Source organism: Astatotilapia calliptera, chromosome 7, assembly GCF_900246225.1.
Source record: "Astatotilapia calliptera chromosome 7, fAstCal1.2, whole genome shotgun sequence".
NCBI lineage: Eukaryota > Metazoa > Chordata > Actinopteri > Cichliformes > Cichlidae > Astatotilapia > Astatotilapia calliptera.
In genome coordinates, this window is record NC_039308.1 from 45,163,061 (window position 1) to 45,182,963 (window position 19,903).

A 19,903-nucleotide genomic window follows, 5' to 3' on the forward strand; every position below is an offset into this window, starting at 1 on the left:
GGGATGTATATGATGTTGCAACCATGAGGTGGCAGCATTATCCTGCATCGCTTCTGAAAGGAGTCCAAGCATCAGTAAAGGATACTTTTTAACCTGAAAGTGAGTGAAAAGAAGTGTAATAAAACAGATGCGTTCTTATAGCATTATCATTAATAAAAAGATGCTCCCTATTTTGTACTTCATGGGTTTGTGTTCCGGTGGACTGGATGCCTGTTTTCATTTTTTTTATATATTTATATATTTTTTGTTGTGTTAAAAAGTAAAATTTCTGTACAGTCTCCCTTTAATCAAGCCAAGTAATTAGATGTTCAAAACAAAAAAACGACCCCCGTTTAACTGTTTCAAATCAACTCACTACAGTCTGTTTCACAAGTGTGAATAGTTGATGTCATAGCCACTGTCAGTGTGGGGCCTCTGACGAATGTAAAGGCAAAATTCAGAGTCTTCAGTTATTGAGTTTTAAATGGCTCACATTAGCATTGTTCTACAGGTCTGAACAATGGCTGTGTGGGAGGTTCATTTAGAAATAAGAGTAAAAACTACTTTTTCGTGTAGTTTAATGACTGTGCATTAAAAAAGAAAAAGGTTATTGAGAATTTAAAGTGATAACATTTGCAAATGGGCATATGGGGATCATTTTGACCTGTTATTTATTTTGCGTCTGACCTTCAGAGGCCAGAGCTGCTCTGACAGAAGCAATGTCTGCTATGTTGTAGTTAAGATACAAAACTTAAAAAGCTTGTCTTAGTGTCTTTGTATGAACTTTGCAAATGATTATTATCTAACATGTTGTCTTCAGGCTTGGGCACTGTTTCATGACTGAAAGTTATTGATTGACTTATCCTAATGACTAGTCCTTCCACTTGGTTTAGGCTCCAAATTAAAAAAAAAAATTTAAAAGTGAAAAATAAGATATATTGTTTTTGTTTTTTAACTTAACTTTGTGATAAGGTATTTTAACCTTTCAAGATTTAACGCCCTCAAAAGCCTTCAAAAGTTAAGCTGCTGAGAGACTGTCAGTTTTTTAAAAATGATTTATTTATTTTTTAAACATCAGCTAGCATTCTTATCAAATTAGTGTCAGATGTTTGGCTTCAAAAGAGATACAGAAATATTTGCTGACATCATGAGCCCTCTTTTGCAATTAGAAATTTGTATTCCTGATCACAACTTCCGCTATCATGATGATAAAACACTCACATGTGTGGAAGGTTTTGAAACCTCTCCCCTTGCATGTCGTGTGCAGACAGCAGACGATTGCTCAGTTTAAACAGCATCTGTTTCCTCTGTAACTTATTGGCAGGTTGGTTCAAAGAAAGTTCATGACAAACATCTCTGACATTTCTGTAGCCTTTATTTTAGGAATGGAAAACTATTTAAAAATGACATCACATATATAAAAAGAAAATTCTAAACAGTCACATGTTTGTGAGTGTAACGCAGGTCTTAAATACAGATTTCACTGTAACGGTTTACCTGGCCTTTCATTAACGTCTGTCAAAATTATGCTTGTGCCTGAAATCCATGCACACGGCATAGTCTGACCCCAAACGTATATTATCTTCAAGCAGAGAACATGCAGAACAAAAATCAATTGTTGCTTTCTAACTTTTAAACCATTTCCCCCTTCTTAATGTGTCAATCCAATAGCCACATCCACAGTAAACAACTTGCAAAATGAAAATAGACTGTTATTCTAATGAAACGATATACATGCTGACTGGAAGGTGTTACAATCACATTTTCATTTTGTGACACGAGGTCAAAACACCGCCACCTTTACCAACAAGCACCAAATATGTAGAAAACACTGCATTTTTTCCTAATAAGCACCAGGAACCTTTAGAGGGTGTTTAAAAGATTGTGCTGTCTAGCCTGTGCCCCTTTATCCCTGTGTGACATATCCAAGCACAGTTTGTGTTGGTGTGTTCGGTCACTGAGCTGAACTGTGGCCGAACTCGGTTTTCACTGCATCCACTAGAAAACTGAGCTCATTGCACAGAGTCTCGTAGCGATAGGCCATGCGGATTTGTGCTACATTTGTCCGCCTGATGTCATTGCCCTTCGGTCCATCCTGTAGATAGTTGGGCCCAATGAAGTGTTTCTTCTCCTATAGGGAGCACGGTTAAAAAGATGTAGGTTGGAAAGTTGCAAATAGATATAATATTTCCAGAATTAACTCATTGTGGAGTTTGAATTTCATTAAAAAAAAAAGAGATTGCACAGAATAAATATGCACTCAATGAAGTCAGGACTATTGGACTGTCAGACATTCTCTTATCTAGCTTTTCAGTGGTAATAGGATCGGTACTAATCTGAAGGACATATTTTAGGGTTCTTCTTGGATGTGCCGATTGACATTTTTGTGAGCAATTAAGTTTTCGAAAGAAATTACTGGAATATTGTAGAATTTTGGGAAATTAGTTAGCTTTCAGTAAGTCTGCACTGCTATTTAGTGCCTCAAAAAAGTATTTGACCCCTCATTTGGGTTACACAAAGAGAACCCAAATACAGCAAAAAAGCAGTTTTTAAATGATGATTCCATTTATTAACACAAAAACAAACCTATCTGACCCTATGTGAAAAAAGTAATTACCCCTAAACCTAATAACTGGTTGTTAACTACAGTCAGTCATTAGCAATAACTGGCAATGAGTCTTTCAAATCGCTGTGGGGAAATTTTTGTTCACTCTTCGTTGCTGATTTGCTTTAATTGAACATGAACAGCGTGTTTGAGGTCATGCCAAAGCAACTCAATTGGATTTAAGTGCAGACTTTGATTGAACCGCATTAAAACCTTTGTCTTAGTATTTTTGAGCAGTGCAGCTGATGGTGTGTTTGAGATCATCATCCTGCTGTTTAAACCCAAGTCAGTTTGAACTTCAGGGCATGAACTGATCTTTTATTAATAATGAAAAGTCATCCAGCTCCTGAAGAAGCAAAGCAGCACCAGACCACCACCTTTATATGTGACTGTTTGTATAAAGCATTTTTTTAATGAAATGCTGTTTGTTTTACACCAGAAGTAACAGGATTTCAAACTTCCAAAAAGTACTGCTTTTGTCTTTTTAAACAACCCTGGCAGCAGATCAACTTGAGTTCATGTTTAATACAAAAGTTTGGGACAAAAAAATAAAGAAGTTTTTAGTTTATCTATTATTTTATCCATTGTATCTGTTTCCAAACGCATCATTTTACAATAAGGACTTTTAAAGAGAGCATCCCCCAAGCACAAAAGGTCTGACCTTACCTCATGTGAGAGGCCGCTCTGCAGGACACTGTTCCTGGCAATCTCACACAAATCACAAGTGCTCAGCTTCCACAGCTGAGCTGCAATGGCATACTCCTCCATCAAGGCCTCCTGAAACGTTTCAAAAAAACTGATATTAACAAATGAAATGTTATGATTGGGCTGGCAGGTCTATTTGTACAGCACCCTTCAAGAAGAGAGAAATTTCTTGTATTTCTCTGTGCACCACATACTGACAGTGATTATTCAATTAGTCTCACAGATGTCACCAGACTGGAGCAAATTACTGTGATCAAAGTGACTGTGAAACGGTAAATAAAAAATTCTCCTGTGTTTCTGACCTTGGTGTAGTGGAACTGCATGGGGTCGTCGGTGGACAGGGACACACACAGGCCCTTGTGCAGAAACTCTCTCAGGGGGTTCTTGGAGTACTCCAGGAACAGGCTGTTGTTGCTCAGTGGAGACATGGCAATTGGGACCTGGGCCAGGTAGTATAGATACTGCAACACTGGGCTCTGGGGAGGAGACACAACATAGTAATGCGAATAGAACGATTTTGTTTTGTTATTTTCATTTTATTTGTGGGAAAACTAAATGAAATTACAAGCAGAACAAGTAGAAGTTCAAGGGAAACGTTTTGTAGATGGTGCAGACACGCAAGTCTTCCTAATTATAAGAAGTTATTCAAAACTAAGCGTTAAATCAATATTGACTTTCTCATCAAAATTCAAAAGGTTTTTGTCCTGCAAAGTTTTTGAGTTGTCATATTGTCTTTTTTTCCTTGCAGATGTGCATAAGTAGATGACAAGATGTTTAAATGGTGCTTTTAGAAACCATATCTTATGTTATGGCACAACAAACCTTGGGCTATGGAGCCCAGAAGATGGCAGCACTCCCCTCTCTCTCTGTGACAGAGAAAAAGCTTTAAACATGCACTCTGGAAAGTGCTTGTATGGAGGATGTGTCCATGTAAACTGACATAACTGACTGGAGCAACATGTAGCCACATTCTTCGCACAGGCATTTGGAAGTTAAGGGCCGCAGCGCTAATCTTAGCAACATTTGTCATACTAATCTAATGTCGTCTGTGTGCAATAATGCAACGTGTTCCAAATTTGAGCAGTATTGAAAACATGATGCAATTATTAGAGAATGTGATTAACTGTTTTAAATCCTCCCTACATATTTATACATGCAGTGTTTAACCTCATCTGTTGGCTGTTTATTTTTCTCTTCACATTTAGTTGGATATTATATTACACAGCAGGAACTTCTCTGGTGTTTAGATATCAACTGGATGGTAAATGGTATTCTACCCAACACATCTTACTCAAACAAGCTGTTTTTGTTCTCCTATGAGCACATCGGAGAGGGACTAAAATGTGACAGCTAAAAACAAGCACTCGTGTGGATTAGCGTGTCACTGCTCGTTACTGATGGACCTGTTTGCAGAAAATATCATCTGCCAGCATCTTGTGCAATCAGCAAACACAAGACGCTGAGTATCAAACCTCAATATGATTTTAAGGTTTTAACCTTCTTAAGGTTGAGTCCATGGGAGATGTTGTCAGCTGTCAGGAAGGCGGAGACAAGATGAGTGATGGAACCCGCCTCTCCACAGTGGGGACGGAACAGGAAGGTGTTCAGTCCTCTTTGCCTGTAGAACGATCCATAGTTACTTTGTGCACTACTACATGGAAGCCATGTAGCATTAAATGAGACTAATGGGCAGGGCTTACTTGCGGAGGTTGTTGAGAACCATTATGTTGGCATACATGTAGAACAGATAATAGGTGTAGGGAGGATTGTCATCTGTGGTCCATGCCTCAGGCTTCGGGCTCTTGTAAGAGAACATGTGGTCGCTGTGTTTAGATTCGTCATCCACGCTGTCAAATCCCGTCACCTACAGGAAAACAGATTCATATCAGCACATTTGCAAACATAAAGTATATATTACACAACACTGAAATGAACGGACAGACGTGGATACATTTGTTTGTTTCCTTGCAGTTTATTGAAACAATGAATCATTTCATTCACCAAAACGAGCTCCAAAGTTTCTAAGAAAATGTCCTTTGGACTGAGGAGAAAGAACTGGAGCTTTTTGGCCACCCACATCAGCTCTTTGTTTAAAGGAAAAATGAACCCTTATAAGAGAAGAACACCAAGCCTACTGTGAAACATGTAAGGGGATACTTTTGTTTTGGGGCAGCTTTGTTTCATCTGACACAGGAAACATATAATCTGGGCAGAGCACAATGAAGTCTAGAGAGTACCAAGGCATGCTGGTGTGAAAAATACTGCCCAGTGTCAGAAAGCTCAGCCTCAGTCGCAGGTCATGTATAGCTGGGAATAAAACTTTGGACTATTCTTAAATGGCACTCCATGAGACAGGATCTTAATCCTATTAAGCATCTATGGAAACATCTGAAAGTGCAGTGTGGAGTCAGGATCCTTCAAACATGAGAGAGTGGGCTAAACTACCTGTTGTTTGGAAATGCAAACGTCTTATTGTGAAGTACAGAGATCACTTGTTGGTACTGACAACTGTAAACGGTGTTGCCACAAAGTATTATATTAAGGCCACCACCTTGTTTTTTGTCCTGTCATTTACATTTTGTTAAGTAGCATAAAATAATCATCTGATTCTTATGTAAGCTGATATAAGAATCAGATGATTATGTTTTTTGTTTATTTAATTGTGGAAAGGTACCATTAAATTTTTCATGTCTGTATATGGTTGCTGTTGCACATTAGAACTTCTCCCTTTTGACACTTACATATTTTAAGAACACGTGGACTGCTTTGTGCTTTTGAGGGTTGATTGTAGCCTCAAAGAGGGGGCGGAACACATTCTCCAGTATCTTGGCAAAGCTTGGGATTAATTTCTTTGACTTGAAAATATCACTGCAAGACAAGATAAGCAAATTTAACCCATCTTCCTGCATGTGACACAAACATTTTACAGTTTGTTTGCTTATTGAAAACAGCTGACTGAGAAGTGTAATTATTCAGAACCCAATTATGCTGGATTTAGCCTTCAGTTGATGCTTACTAAATCCTGGGCACTTGGATCATCCATCTCATGTTGGGCGAGTGGACCTTATGTTGGATGAACCACGTCGCTAGGCTCTCCCACTCGCTCGCAGAGCGGCCGTAAATTGACAGACGGGGCTCAGCATGTTGGTATTTGCTCTCCTCCAGCTCCCCGGCCACTTCCTGAAACGGATAACAAACCACAGGAAGAAACAGGATGTTTCTTGATAAAGCAGAAGTGACTAGTTGTAACTGCCCAGTGGACAGATATGGCAACACTGTTTCCAAGTTTCAGCAAAGTGCTTTTTACTGCATATTCCAAAGCATCGCTTAGATGAGCAGCACTACCAGTGCGTGTGAGGCATATATATATATATATATCTTATTCTAATTCATAATGAATATGACTCAAATCTTTGTACGTGTAGCAACATTTGATTGTATCAAAATGTCACAGTGACTCAGCATGCACAATACCAGGGCCTTAAAAAGTAAAAGCAGCTTTGTGGAATTTAGCCATTGTTCATTTGATTATTTATGTTTGGGCTTTTTCCACAGTGATGTCATAATGTCTAGAAAAAAATATGGGAACAAAACTGGGAACATCCTGAATGAAAAAATGATCCTCTATGAGTTAGCATCTTATAATTGAATCTCTGGGGATGGTGGCCCGTACTTCATTGCTTTAACTGTAGCCAGATTATATCCAGGTCAGTTTCCTCCTTTTCTGTGGGATCAGTTCAAGTTGCACTGATAAAAATGTCAAATGTAGTCAAACAACAGGCTACAGTTTCAAGTTTAAACATCAGTAAATGCACTGTTTCCCACACATAGGCTTTATTAGGTCACGCCTCATATTTGTTGGCTTGCTTTAGCATTTTGTATTTTTGTATATCTTTTGTCTGAATGGGGAAAAAAGGCCTTCATGCTTTCCATGGCCGCTGGCTCTACCAACTAGTTGTCCTCATTATTATTCAGTTGCTAACAGGATCTTGTAAAGCTCAATATGAGGCTGTAGCTCTCATTGGTAGTGCTTGTTCTGCACTGTAGATCAACTGGCACACTGAGACTGCAAACCAGGACTGTACATCTGTAGCGCTAAATGAATTTATACTTAATAGAGATTCACTTGAGAAGCAGCTGATAATGTCCTTCAGTTATCTGTCTCAAAGAGACTGACAGAAGAAAAGTATAAATGTCATTATTTAATTGTTGAATTGCATCTGTGCCTCCTATTTTGTCACCATCTGGATCTGTTTCAACATGAATAATGTAAAGTTGTTCCTTTTTTTGTTCTCCACCTTGGCTATTTACGCGTGTCAAACATGACAGGCCAAAACAAGAGCAAATAAATTCTGCATGTAGTTTGGTGCCTTTACATAATTTCAGTTTAACTACAGCTAAGCAGGCCTTCAAGTGGTGTTAGTGCTTTAACTCATACTATACCTTAATGAGACGTGCAAAGTATTCTCCTTTGATGTAGTTGTCCGCTTTCAGGTAAATCTCCCGCAGTTCGCTGGCCCCCACAGGGTTGTATTTTGAGTTGAACTTATCAAACCGATGAAAGGTTTGCCTTCCCTAGAAGGATAATCGATCGGTCAGACAGTGAGGCTCATGCAGCACAGTGGCGATCACAACATTTTCATTTCATTAAAGGGACTGCAGTAGAAATTAACAGGAACTGTTAAGCTGTTTGTAAAGATAAACAACCAAACGGTCATTTATAGTCACTGAGTTATTGCCTCAACTGTTTGCATCAAGGACAATTTCTATTTATACAAGGTAATGCTGACATAGGAACAAGTAGAAAGCTTTGAGTTTTCTTACAGCGTGCACGTCCAGAGAGTCTACAGTGAGGTCGTACGGGTCCATGTGGAGGCTGTCAAAGACCTCCTTGAGTGTGAGCTTCTTACTGCCTTTTTCCAAGACCACTCGATCTGCTTCAGTCTGGTATGTGGTCTGTATGAATCTCAGCAGATGCTTCTGGTTCATGCAAGCGGCCGCATGTATATGTGTGTCCACCTGTGTTTGACACAAGTCAGACAGTGGCACGGGGCTTACTGGACAACTCACAGCATCCCTATAAAGTGATATTTATTTATACTGAGAGCACTAAAGTTATGAATAGCTTCTGCTCTAAGTGCGTCAGCCCCTCTCCTCTGTCTGGGGCATCGCAGACTGAGCAGAAAGATTTCAGCCAACCTTTCTAACGTTGTAGAAGTCTCTGTGTGGGACTCTTTTCAGCTCTTTTAGCTCCGCCATTTCATTCAGCATTTCATGCAGGTAGAATTTGGAGCCCAGGAAGTTCAGCCGTCTGTGGCAGTAGGATTTTCTGCGAAGCAAAATAACGAAACAGTTACGAGTAAAATGGAATAAATGTCATTCGGTATCAGTCAAAAGGTTCGTAATGTCAATCTGTTAGAAATATTGACTAAGCTTTTGCACTCACGTTGGGCCGTCAGCTATCATTGCAAGTACATGGCTCAGGTCTATAGCAAAGGTCTCGAGGTCGGGGTAAGGAAGGCTGTAAGCTTGCTCTTGTTTCAGGGCCTCAGCACTCTCATAAACATGAATTATACCATCCTTTATCTGCAGCTCATAGTTTAGGTCTTCAGGAATACCCTCCATGGAGTATGGGTCCTCCCCTTCACGAGGGTAAGGCCAGATGTCTGCAGATGATGACAGCAGCTCAATCAGAAGTTATTTCACATTTGCAAAAACAGTCACTCTCTGAAGTGTTGGTTGTAGAATAAAGATTCTTAAAGTGTATTTTTCCTTATTTTCTACCAAATACAAATATACTGTTAAATTAATAATTGCTCCTATTGAATACTGGCAATTTTAAATAAGGATGTCAGCCTCATCAAAGAGAGCAAATATCCTTAATGCCTTCATTTCAGGCTCAAAGCCCTGGCCACACACCTGTTATTTAGACCTTCTGTTTATGAGGAAGATCCGATCAGAAGAAAGACTGTGTGAGGGCAGGTAAAGGAGCTAAGATGGCTTGTTTCACACATTGAGATGTACCCAGGGGCTGAGATAAAGAAGTATTGTTTTGAAGTGTGCAAAATCATGCAAAGCTTCTCTGGTGAAGTGTAAGAATACAAAAACAGGAACTGGAAATGAGTCGAATAGACCTCTGACATTTGAATGAAATGATGGCTAGTAGATAATTCCAACAAGTCTTTCTCTTGACTCATTTGAGGTCAGTTTTTTCAGGCTCTGTGTCAGGCATCGCCCAATCAGGTTTGAGCTCTGATATTTCCATGCCTGTATAACCTTCCCAGTGTATTCAGGAAGGGTGAAATTATACAGTATCTTTTATTTATTTTTCACTTAAACCTAAACTTTGGCTTTTAATTATGACTGAGTTTTGTTTTGTTCTCTTTGTGTGTTTGTTTTACTTTTTATTTTGTACAGCAAGTAACAGCAAGTGATTGAACTTAACCTTAAATGTATCAAAATGAGCAAAAATTATAACAAATAGTAAGATAATTTAAGGCCGGTAAACTTTATTACACTGGAGTTATATTTAAGATTGTACATTTTCTTTATCTGTTGTCTGGATTATTCTCAGGTTCTGTTTCTGACGACATTATCTGTTGTCAGAAACAGGCTGACTGACCTTGGCTCACAGACACTTCACACCATCTCTGGCACACATACAGAGAGGTCTTAAATTAGATCTGCATAGAATAGGTGGCACACAGTAAGTTTTATCTTTATCTCCAATACACAACTAAACATCAAATCATTAGTGAGTTGTTTAAACTGGTCTGAGCACTTTTATTGAATATTGGAGTTGGCATCCTTCGTAAGTTTAATATTGTTTCTGCTCTCTGTGTGAATTGTTTGAGGTTAACGGTGAACTGAAACCTGAACCTTTAATATTAATGGCCTTGCTCCTTTTCCTCTCCATGTCGGAGTATTTCATTGGTTAAACAGCTGAGCTGGTTAAACATCTGCACTTGCGCATGTTGTACATAGCCTCTTGCTGTGTGTGAGCGAGTAGATGGAAAATTACAAAACGTGCACTTTTGCAGGAAGATTAAATTGGACATTTTTGACACCAAAAAGGAAAAGTTTAGTAAACCTGGCAGGACTTCATCCTCTTCTAGCCACCTCTCATTTTCAGCATTTCGCAGGAACAGGGCTGTGGTCCTTGGAAATCGGTGGTAGGCCAGCCTGGAGTACTTCTCTCGGATGAACAGGGCTTTGAGGAGACCCTTGGTTGCTTGCTCATAGTCCTCAACTGTGATCTGGAAACATCGTGAGGTTGTTAATTTTTGACTTTTGTTTGTGTTTAACAACGGTGTCTTAAAGGTTCAAGATGGCCTTTAAAGAATAATCTATTTAAACTATGGCACCGAGCTAAATGAAGGATCTCTCCTGTTGCCCTGTCAGCTTACAGCCATCAATGAAGTTTTAACAAGAAAAGAACAACTGTCATGTTTTTCTTTTTCTTGTGTGAAAATGTCATTTTATAAGTATAGAGTGGATCGACTTTTTAATTCTGGGTAAAAACATGTCTCTCATAGGCCAAACATGCATTTTACCACATCATTGGTCTGAATTTAAAAATCAGTTGTTTTTTATTGTATATTTCCTCACTAGGCTGTGGTCCATCTTTTATATTTCAACATATGGACTAGTCTCATTGATTACCCCTGCACAGTAATCTCCACTGATGGTAACTCTCTGGAAGTCTGGGAAGGAGTCTGAAAGCAAAGATTCAGCAGTGGCGGGTGTTTGCGCTGGGGTAGGTGTCCAATCAGGAGGCATCTGCAAAGATACCGACTGTGACCGCTTCAACTTGAAACTCTTCTTCCTAGTTACACAGAGGGAAAAGAAGCAAGCACTATTTATGCTGAGTATTTTTTGATGGTTTTATTTGTTCTTTTTTGTCTATCCAGAAAGAGAGATATGTTCAGTTAAGCATGTTTCTAATCCATACCTTTTAACTGACTCCTGAGACTGCTGTTCAGCCATCTCCTTTTGCAGCTCCTTCTCTCTAGTCTCTTTCAGACCAATGGGACAGTCTTCTGGGACAGTGAACAGAGCCAGAGTATCCTTGCTGTCTTCCTCCTTCAGAGCAGAGGCGTACACCTTCTCTGCCATCAGACGAACCCTCTCATCCACCTCGTGTATTGACACTTTTGGGAAAAGGCGTGGTAAATCTGAAAAGACCAATACTGGTCATTATTAGTCGGAGTTATGTCATAATTATGTTTGAAATCTAAAATGGAACAAAATACTGACATGTTATAACTCGTCTCATAAACGGGTTTAAATATGGGAGTGGTTAAAGAAGAAATAACATTATCTTAGTAATGACAGTAAACATAAATACCAGAAACATAACCCGGAGTGAGGACGGTTGGTTGTGGGGCTGTTTTCCAGCTTCTCATTTCAACACACAGACCAGAGAACGTGTCTTGAGTGGTGTTGGAATTAAATAATTTGCAGTGCCTCAATAATGCTATGCTTTTTTATTAATAAGAGTTATAAAGTCATATAGTGTAGTATTGAGTGGACACAGTCCTGAAAAATAAAGGCATTAGATCATGTGTCCTTGGGGAGTAGAAAGCTGTAGACGCTCGCTCACACTTGCCTTGGAAAAAGTAGATAAGAGGGGACCATCTCTAGTGGAAAGTTATTGAGACACTGTTGTTTAGACTAGAATAAGAGAGCTTCTGTAATAAAACTGTTGTGTTATGCAGGACGCATCTCCCTTCTAGAAGTATTGTGAAAGAGAAATAAAGTGTTAAATGGTCTACTGAGCAGTGTTTTGTCTTCCATCGGATGCCTCCGAGGAATCAAAAGAACTCAGTGAAGTGTTGATCGTTGACAGTGGCTAACTCGTGTTTCAGTGCTTGCTGCCAGTGCAACAGGTAAGTTACAGTAAACAAACTTGTGTGTCCAAGTCTGGCCGCGTGTTCTGAGAGCACACCGCACTGAGGACGGTATGTGACAGCAGGAAAAGCAACAACACTGAAAGCTCCTGCTTACACAGTGCACCTCTGTCGGTGCATCGCCGCGTGTTAATTAGATGTGACTGAAGGGCTGTGATGATAAGCAAGATATTTTTCTGTAGGAAATATCATGTTGATGGAACTTGTGAAACCAGAGCTGCGTAAACGTTTGCAAAACAAAAATTGCATAATGATTCGTGAGGTTGTGTTTATTTATTTTTATTATTTATGGTTGTCATCATCCTTACTGGTATATTGTGACACCATTAGTTTCGTGTTTATTTTGTAATAAGTAATATACAGTCAGCGGGCACTTCATTGGGTTGCACCTCGTTCCAGGTTGGAACAACTTTAACTCTTTGTGACACGCATTCAACAAACTGCTGGAAACATTCCTCAGAGATTCTGGTCCATATTGGCTTCATAGCATCGCACAGCTGCTGTAAATATGGAGGCTACCAATCTGTTCCACCACATCCCAAAGGTTCCCTGTCGGATTAAGGTCCGGGGACTGTGGAGGCCGTTTGAGTGCAATGTGGTCAAGAAATGAGTTTGAGATGATCTGAACTCATGCTGCACTATCCTGCTGCAAGCCACCATCAGAAGATGGTACATTGTAAACTTTACACTGTAATACAGGCATTTAAATGGTCAGCATTTAAACGCATTACTGTTTAAAATGTAGTGTTTCAGTAATGATAAGTTGTGCTACATCATTACTCCACCACCACTACTTTGACCCACTGATCCAAGGCAGGATAAATCGGTGCTTTGATGGTGTTTATGCTAAAAAACCGAGACAGACCAGGCAACATTTTTCCAGTCTTCTGTTGTCCACTTTTGATGACCATGTGTGAACTGTAGCCTCAGTTTCCTGTGGCACCTGGTGTGGTCTTATTTGCTGTTGGCTTCCTATCAGCCTGTAGCAGCCTGGCCATTCCCCTCTGATTTTGCCCAGAGAACTGCCGTTCAAACCATCCTCTGTAAACTCCACAGATATATGTGTGGGAAAATCCCAGAAGAAAAGCGGCTTCAAAAATACTCGCCTGTCTGGCACCAACAAACGTGCCACATTCAAACATGTGGAAAAGCACAGCTGTTGAAGTTTATATTATCATTGCCGCTGCAGTTTGCCCTGGGAAGTCAGTCTTTCCTTATTTTGACATTTACCATGTAATATTATCAGAAGGTTAGTTCAGGCTCATGCAAATATTGATTGGCTTATGTTACATTGTAACAGGTTTGCAAGGGTGTCAGACTTGATACAGGTCTGCTATTGAATGGTAGGCATCAGTAAAGTACATTCAAGAATCTTCAGACAGATATCCTGTATGTAGTTCACAGGATTTTTCCAGGCTTGTAAATGGAAAGGAAATATTTGACCCCGTTGTTAGAGCAGCAGTTATGAGCATGCCATCATTTTGGTTCTCAAGGCTTTTTGGTGGGAAACAGTCAAGTTTATTTGTATTAATCTCATTCTCTCATACATGCATGGCATGCTATTTCTGAACTCCGGACCCCCTGATCTTGTATTTTCAGCAGATGAATGACAGAAGATTGGTTTTATATTTTTAATAGCTTCTCCCCCTTGTTTAATTCCCACAGTGTGACAGCTACTGTTGCTACCCAACATCCCATCATCAGTCGAGATGTTTGGATATTCTGATCACCGTGTCATCACTGTGGATATTAACGTTGCAGTCCATGGGGGTCACTGGGACACATCCAGAATATATCCGTGTGAGGATACTGGAATCAACAAGCACACGATAGCACATGCAGCTCCAGTGTATCAGATGCCAAACTTTTCAGCTGCACACTGCATCCCTACTGGTTTACACAACACTCTGTCTGAAACCTGTGAGTGATCTGGAATTCTTCACAGATGATACCGTTAACATTTGCCCTCACACTGACACGCTTGCTGCCTGTTCCTTGGCTAGCACATTTTGGGAGCTGCTGTTTCTGATGAGCCTTTCAGCACGTGTACTCTCTCCCTGCTGGAACAGCTCAACAGTCTCTTGGATGACCTTGATGTATTACACACCCCAGTTATAAAAACCTAACATTCACAAAGCCTCTGACTATGTTGGAAACATCAATTAAACTGAAATTCTGAAATATTATGATAAAATTTCAATTTTGGAATGATTTTTAAGTTTTCAGTGTGTAACACAAAAATAAAATAAAATCAATAAAATGTGCCAGTATTTCATAATACTCACTTATAGTATATATAAATATCCACCTGTTTCCTCGGCTAAAGACTGCTGCACTTATAGCATCGCTCAGAAAGTCAAATCTAGCTGCTTCTGTGCCTCAGGCAGTAGCCACTGAATAAACATCTTTGAAACTCTTCTTTGAAATTACTCTTTGAATAGTTGTCATCACATTTCATAGTTTTTTTTAATAGAAACATAAAATCAGTAGGGGTAGCACTATCTGTCTCTTACCTTCTGTCGTGATTTGGGCCATGTTTGGCTCTTTCAGTCTCTGCCTGTTGAGTCAGGTATTTCAGCTTTCACGTATCTGGTTCTGTCTCTTGTGGACCCCTTACCTCTTAGCTTTGGCACTGCCACTTCTACAGGTATGGCACTCAGTGGCAGGACTTACAAAACATCTGAGTGCTGCTGACACAACACCTATGTAAACTGTCCTGAGTTCTGGTGACTGTATATTGCTCGTGTCTGTGATGCTTCTCTTCAGGGTTTTCTCTCTGACTGACTCTGTCGGGCTTTGCTCTGCTGTTTATTTGGTCCACTGCCTGTATGTATGATGCAGCTGCTAGTTGTTGTTGTTGTATTGAGTGTCCTTCTATCTCTATTTTAGGGTATTGAGCGTGTCGGGGTAACATGGGGTGCTAATCCAAGCTGGTATGTCACAACTGGCTGCTAACATGTGAGCTCTGGACTGTGATATGGGGCAGTAGGGCAAAAAGTAAGTACTGGCAGCTACAGTCACTGTGTTTACCATGTAAACACTAAAGTAAGGGGGAAAAGCCATCAAACCTAGCTGGCCCTGTAGGAAAAAGTAAAGGTCTCCTCTTGCTAAATTATTAATTAACTGTGAGTAACAGACTTCTTGGAAAACTGAGTTCATTTTCACGAGCCACACCCAGGCGTGACAACAGCCAGACCTGCTGAACCAATAAATCAATTATAGAGGTATGTTAGCAGGCTAAAGACCTCAAATTTAAAGAAAATGGCACCGCCGACCACGCCTCACCAGAGTTATGCAGCCAGACAATGATCCAAAACACACCAAGTAGTCCCTTTTACATACTATTAGAGATCATTCATAAAAGCATTTGTGTAGCAAAGAATCTGAAGAACACGAGTATGAACTTTACTGCAGTAAAAGGAAGCACATTGCTGGTGACAGTCCATCTTTGTATGCAAATTATTTAGTGGTTTGGTTAGTTGGAATCATCTGTTCACTGCCCTCACTTTTATCACACCTATAAGGAGCGCGCACTGTTCAAAAAAGCCACTCAAGGTTGCAGACAGCAGACAGTTTAACTTTAAGTGGTGTGTGAACAGATGCGTGATAAACCGTGTAATAGCTGCATTTGAATACGTGGGAGTGAGACGAATGCCTGTGTTTAGTGAGATCGCTGTTTGTTGTGCTTTTGTATATTATGTTTGTCCTGCATGGTTTTATTTACTCACCCTTTCCCATGCATGGTGTCGACTGTTGCTTCAAAAGGGCCATGTTGATTTTCTTACTCATTTTGAGTTGATCTAGAAGAAACAAAGCTTTAATAAATAACACTGCACACATATGTTGTTCAGTAAGGCAGCATTTACTCAAACTTGACATTGGTTAAAGGTGTCATTTAATGGCTCCTAGCAAAGCAGTACAGCCTTATCTCGCATCACAATCTCTTCTTCCTTACCTTTGTTTGCTTGAGTGACGGTCACACCCAAAGTCACACCCCGAGGACCATGATTTTACACAACTTTGACTTGACTGTTTGAGTTATCGTAGTTTTTGAAATGCTCGTGTATTGTGCTCAGATTTAACTTGGAATTTGTTGAAAGGAAGTCAGTGAACTGGAAAGTGGGGAGGTTTGCGTCAGGAAGGACAAAAAGTCTGTGACAAGTCAAACATGGAGATCATCAAGAATGAGATTTCCATACCGGAGCGTCTCTGGTACTGTTAGCGGACAGGGTGACGGTGCAGACTGTGCTGCTGTTGGCCAATGTGGCAACCCATAAAGGGAGGAGCCAAAAGAAGAAGTTGAAATGCATTACTTGTATTTGGAGTGTTCCCATTATGTTAAAAAGAGGAAAGTTTTAGGGATCATCAGACAATATTTAATCTCCCATTTTTGTTTAGCTTTGGTTTGGTTTTATATGAGCAGTTAGTTTTGTTTATTACTTTGTTATTTTATGTTGCCATCATAAATTGAATGTAGCTGTTTACTTGACATATTTTAAGGGACTGGAACTCTAATTTGACTTTTGTAAAATGAAGTATTTTGTGTTTTGGGCAAAACGTTAGTTAAAAAAACAACAACAACAAAACGTCCCACTTAATTTGTTTTGTTTGCATTGAACAACTGTCATTTCAGTAAATTGCTGACAAAAACTGCTCTAACCAGTATGGCCATTGTTGGGACACCTTTGGGAGTGTCTTGTGCTGTGTGGAACCAAAATGAGGGAGGTGGATCCTTAATGCCTTTAGATTTGACTTGATAGAGTTCGTGGTTGCTTGATCAGATTGGAATCTGGGAAGTTTGGAGGCCAAATTAATGTCTTTGGCTGTTGTGTTTCACAAGCTTTTTTTTTAATGTTTTCTTAGTTTAGGGTTTATAATCCTATGTATACATTACACAACATTACATTACACACAGCTTTGCGTGTCTCAAAGTTCTATACCAGCATGCAGTGTCAGTGTTGTCACAACATCCATGTGAAAAGTACTGTAGTCATTTTTTAGTATAGAATGCCATTTACATTCATTTTAAACATGAACAATAGAATTAAAAAATATCCACATAATGCATTAGCAGTTAAAGACTGAAAAGAGCTCATTTCAGAAACATTTCTTTCCTGGTACGTGCAGACAGTTGCTGAGCATCAGATGCGAGTGCTGATTCTATAACACATTTTAACTACTTAACTATGTGTTGAAGTGTAACTTTAAAAAAAAAATTTAATTTCTCTATCACCAGTTCACACTCGTTATGAGAACTCCTTTTATAATTTCAGATTAAAGGCTACAACATCGTAAACTCAACTATCTAGCAGTTTTCTATGAAGAAGTATTTGGTGCCAGAAGGTAAAAAAAAGAAGTCATTTGTAACAGGAAGTGACATCTAATAGACCAGGCTCAGATATTCACAATGCCAACATGACTGAATCCTGTCAGCTGCCATCAGGTGTTATCTCAGTGTTGTAGCGGATTATACTTAAGGAGGTAGTCGTTTTTAGCTGTCTAGAAGAATTTGTCTAAAAAAATACAAAAATAATTGAATCATTAACAAATTACCTGATTGAAAGAACATGAATGAATAAAATCTGTCTGATATTCCAGATCTCAGATAAAAGCTCAAGTTGTCACAAGCTAAAAGTAGCAATCATGTGGCTTCACAGTGGCTGCTCTCTGCCCAGCCTGGAGGTCATTGCAAACTCTCAGTACCTCAGCAGAGCTGGCAATATCATCAAGGACCACTCTCACCCCAGCAATCAACTGTTTGAACTATTACCGTCAGGCCGACGGTACAGGTCACATAAAACCAGGACAAACAGATTCAGGGATAGCTTCTTTCCCAGAGCTATCACCGTAGTAAATAAGCACAAAAACAATTGAACCTATTCCATACTGTCACTGTCATCATATTAATGCTGCTATCCTGTATATATTGTACATACTATTGTTTGAGTACTTACGATTGTTTTTTTGTTCTTTTTATATTTTACATTATATTTATTATTGAAACTTGCACCAAGGGAGTGGCACTCCAATTTCGTTGTACTCTGTACAATGACAATAAAGGCTATTCTATTCTATTCTATTCTATTCTATTCTATTCTATTCTATTATGTTGCTTTGTTGGTGTAAATAGCCCAGAGAAAACAACAGCAAACCAGTGCAAAAACTCCAAAGGCATGTGCAAACTAAGCATTTCAAAGGAGATTCTGACAACTTGGTACTTGTGGGAAACTTGTCGTTGCCACAGTGTCTTCTTTGATGTGCATGAACTGTTCAAGCACGCACCATGTGCCATGCATAAACTCATCAGTGTCATTTGACTAGATCTGTATCACGGGTTCGTGTCTTTCTAGGGTGTAACGCAGTCTTGTATTTATTCCTCTACAACAGAGGAAACAGAATGAATACCACCCAGTCCTATTTTTAAGGCAATTAGTCGGCATCTAGTTTTGTTTGGGATTTTTCCTTTTTTTTTTTTTTTGTATTAGTTAACTAAGACACATGTTGGTACCTGTTGGGAAATGTGCGGCTGCCGTACTTGATCAGGTTTGTTTTGGACTGTGTTGTAAAGAGAGCAAGAATACATCCACAGACATGCTGTGAATTCAACATTAGGAGCAAAGTTTCAGAATAAAAGGAAAAAGAAACATTTTGATGTCAGGCAGCAGTGTTAACCACAGCTAACTGTTGCCTTAAAAAAGTTTGACTGTGCCTTAAGATTGCAGTTTAAGATATATCATTTATTTTGTTTTAATACCTACAGATGCTCACTCCTTTGGAAGCCAAAAAAGCAAAAAGAAAAAGAAATAGAAATATGCACCTTCATATTAAGATCTTTAATCTATATGCAAACTATATCTAGGTATGTCTGCCAGAGCTCACCATGCAAAGGAGGTAAGTGCTAAAAGCAATGCTGGTGTGTTGATAATGACATAAAGTTAATATAAACAATGGAAACACAAAGAATCATTATGACTGCCGTGTACTTACTGTTGGCAGGGCTTTGCACAAAGCTAAAACGTCCTGGGACTGTAGAGAGCGTTGTCAGGTGTCAGCAGACTGAAGCCTTGTCAGTGCAGGTTCCAGCAGACACCGGGCTGGTTCGGGCTGTCACTGCCGGGTTGAAGTATGAAGGAGGTACAAAGTTGGTGTAGCAAACAAGGAAGTAATCTGCATCAGTGTTGTTTGGCAGTAGAGGAAGTGCAGGAGGAAGCGTTTGTATGAACAAGCAGTTCTGTGTCACTTTTTTTAAAAGCCTTGAGACTTCATAAGCCCCACCCCTCTTTGTCAACTTAAGTTGTATGTGTAATTCACTGGGCTGGCGACAAGTCACCGTCTCCTTTTAGGGTATTTGATTAGAGAAAGTGTGTGTGTGTGTGTGTGCGTGTGTGCGTGTGTGTGTGTGTGTGCAAATATAAACAAACATGGGGAAGTGACTTTTTTCTATAAAAGGATTGCTTTCTCCACCACTTTGAAAAGAGAAGTAAATTTTGACAACGTTTTTTTTTAATTTTTTTTTATTTCAGGTTCCTGTGACCAAGGTCAAGATGTTTGATCCTGACCTGGTCAACAGAGCACTGATATAGAAATGGTGGTCGTGGTGGTGGTGGTGTGTGTGTGTGTGTGTGTGTGTGTGTAGCATACCACTGCTACACACGTCTGAAATACTAGTAAACTGGTCCTGAGTATGCTCAGCATAAGGTAATGC

General features: G+C 39.5%; 1 protein-coding gene across 2 annotated transcripts; it reads right to left on the reverse strand.

The window, feature by feature from the left end:
* Positions 1-1,336: 1,336 nt before the first annotated feature.
* Positions 1,337-19,408, reverse strand: ampd3b (adenosine monophosphate deaminase 3b). Of its 2 annotated transcripts, XM_026175056.1 has the most exons (16): positions 19,186-19,408; positions 15,927-15,998; positions 11,241-11,463; positions 10,952-11,114; positions 10,380-10,545; positions 8,736-8,955; positions 8,489-8,618; positions 8,114-8,308; positions 7,733-7,864; positions 6,306-6,469; positions 6,031-6,157; positions 4,990-5,153; positions 4,787-4,907; positions 3,592-3,765; positions 3,251-3,361; positions 1,337-2,110 (listed from the first exon to the last, which is right to left on the reverse strand). In XM_026175056.1, exons 2-16 carry the CDS (start codon positions 15,985-15,987, stop codon positions 1,934-1,936), a joined length of 2,328 nt encoding a protein of 775 aa, XP_026030841.1. In that variant the 5' UTR covers positions 15,988-15,998; positions 19,186-19,408; the 3' UTR covers positions 1,337-1,933. The 2 variants fall into 2 exon arrangements, with proteins under 2 accessions (XP_026030841.1, XP_026030842.1); XM_026175057.1 differs by lacking the exons at positions 15,927-15,998; positions 19,186-19,408 and adding an exon at positions 14,712-15,357.
* Positions 19,409-19,903: the final 495 nt, after the last annotated feature.

Coding starts and splice junctions, on each gene's coding strand:
- ampd3b (XM_026175056.1), bottom strand. CDS start 15,987: ATGAGTAAGAAAATCAACATGGCCCTTTTGAAGCAACAGTCGACACCA. Junction 6,470..7,732: donor ACTTTGCACGTCTCATTAAG/GTATAGTATGAG, acceptor TATCCGTTTCAG/GAAGTGGCCGGGGAGCTGGA. Junction 6,158..6,305: donor ATCCAAGTGCCCAGGATTTA/GTAAGCATCAAC, acceptor CTTGTCTTGCAG/TGATATTTTCAAGTCAAAGA.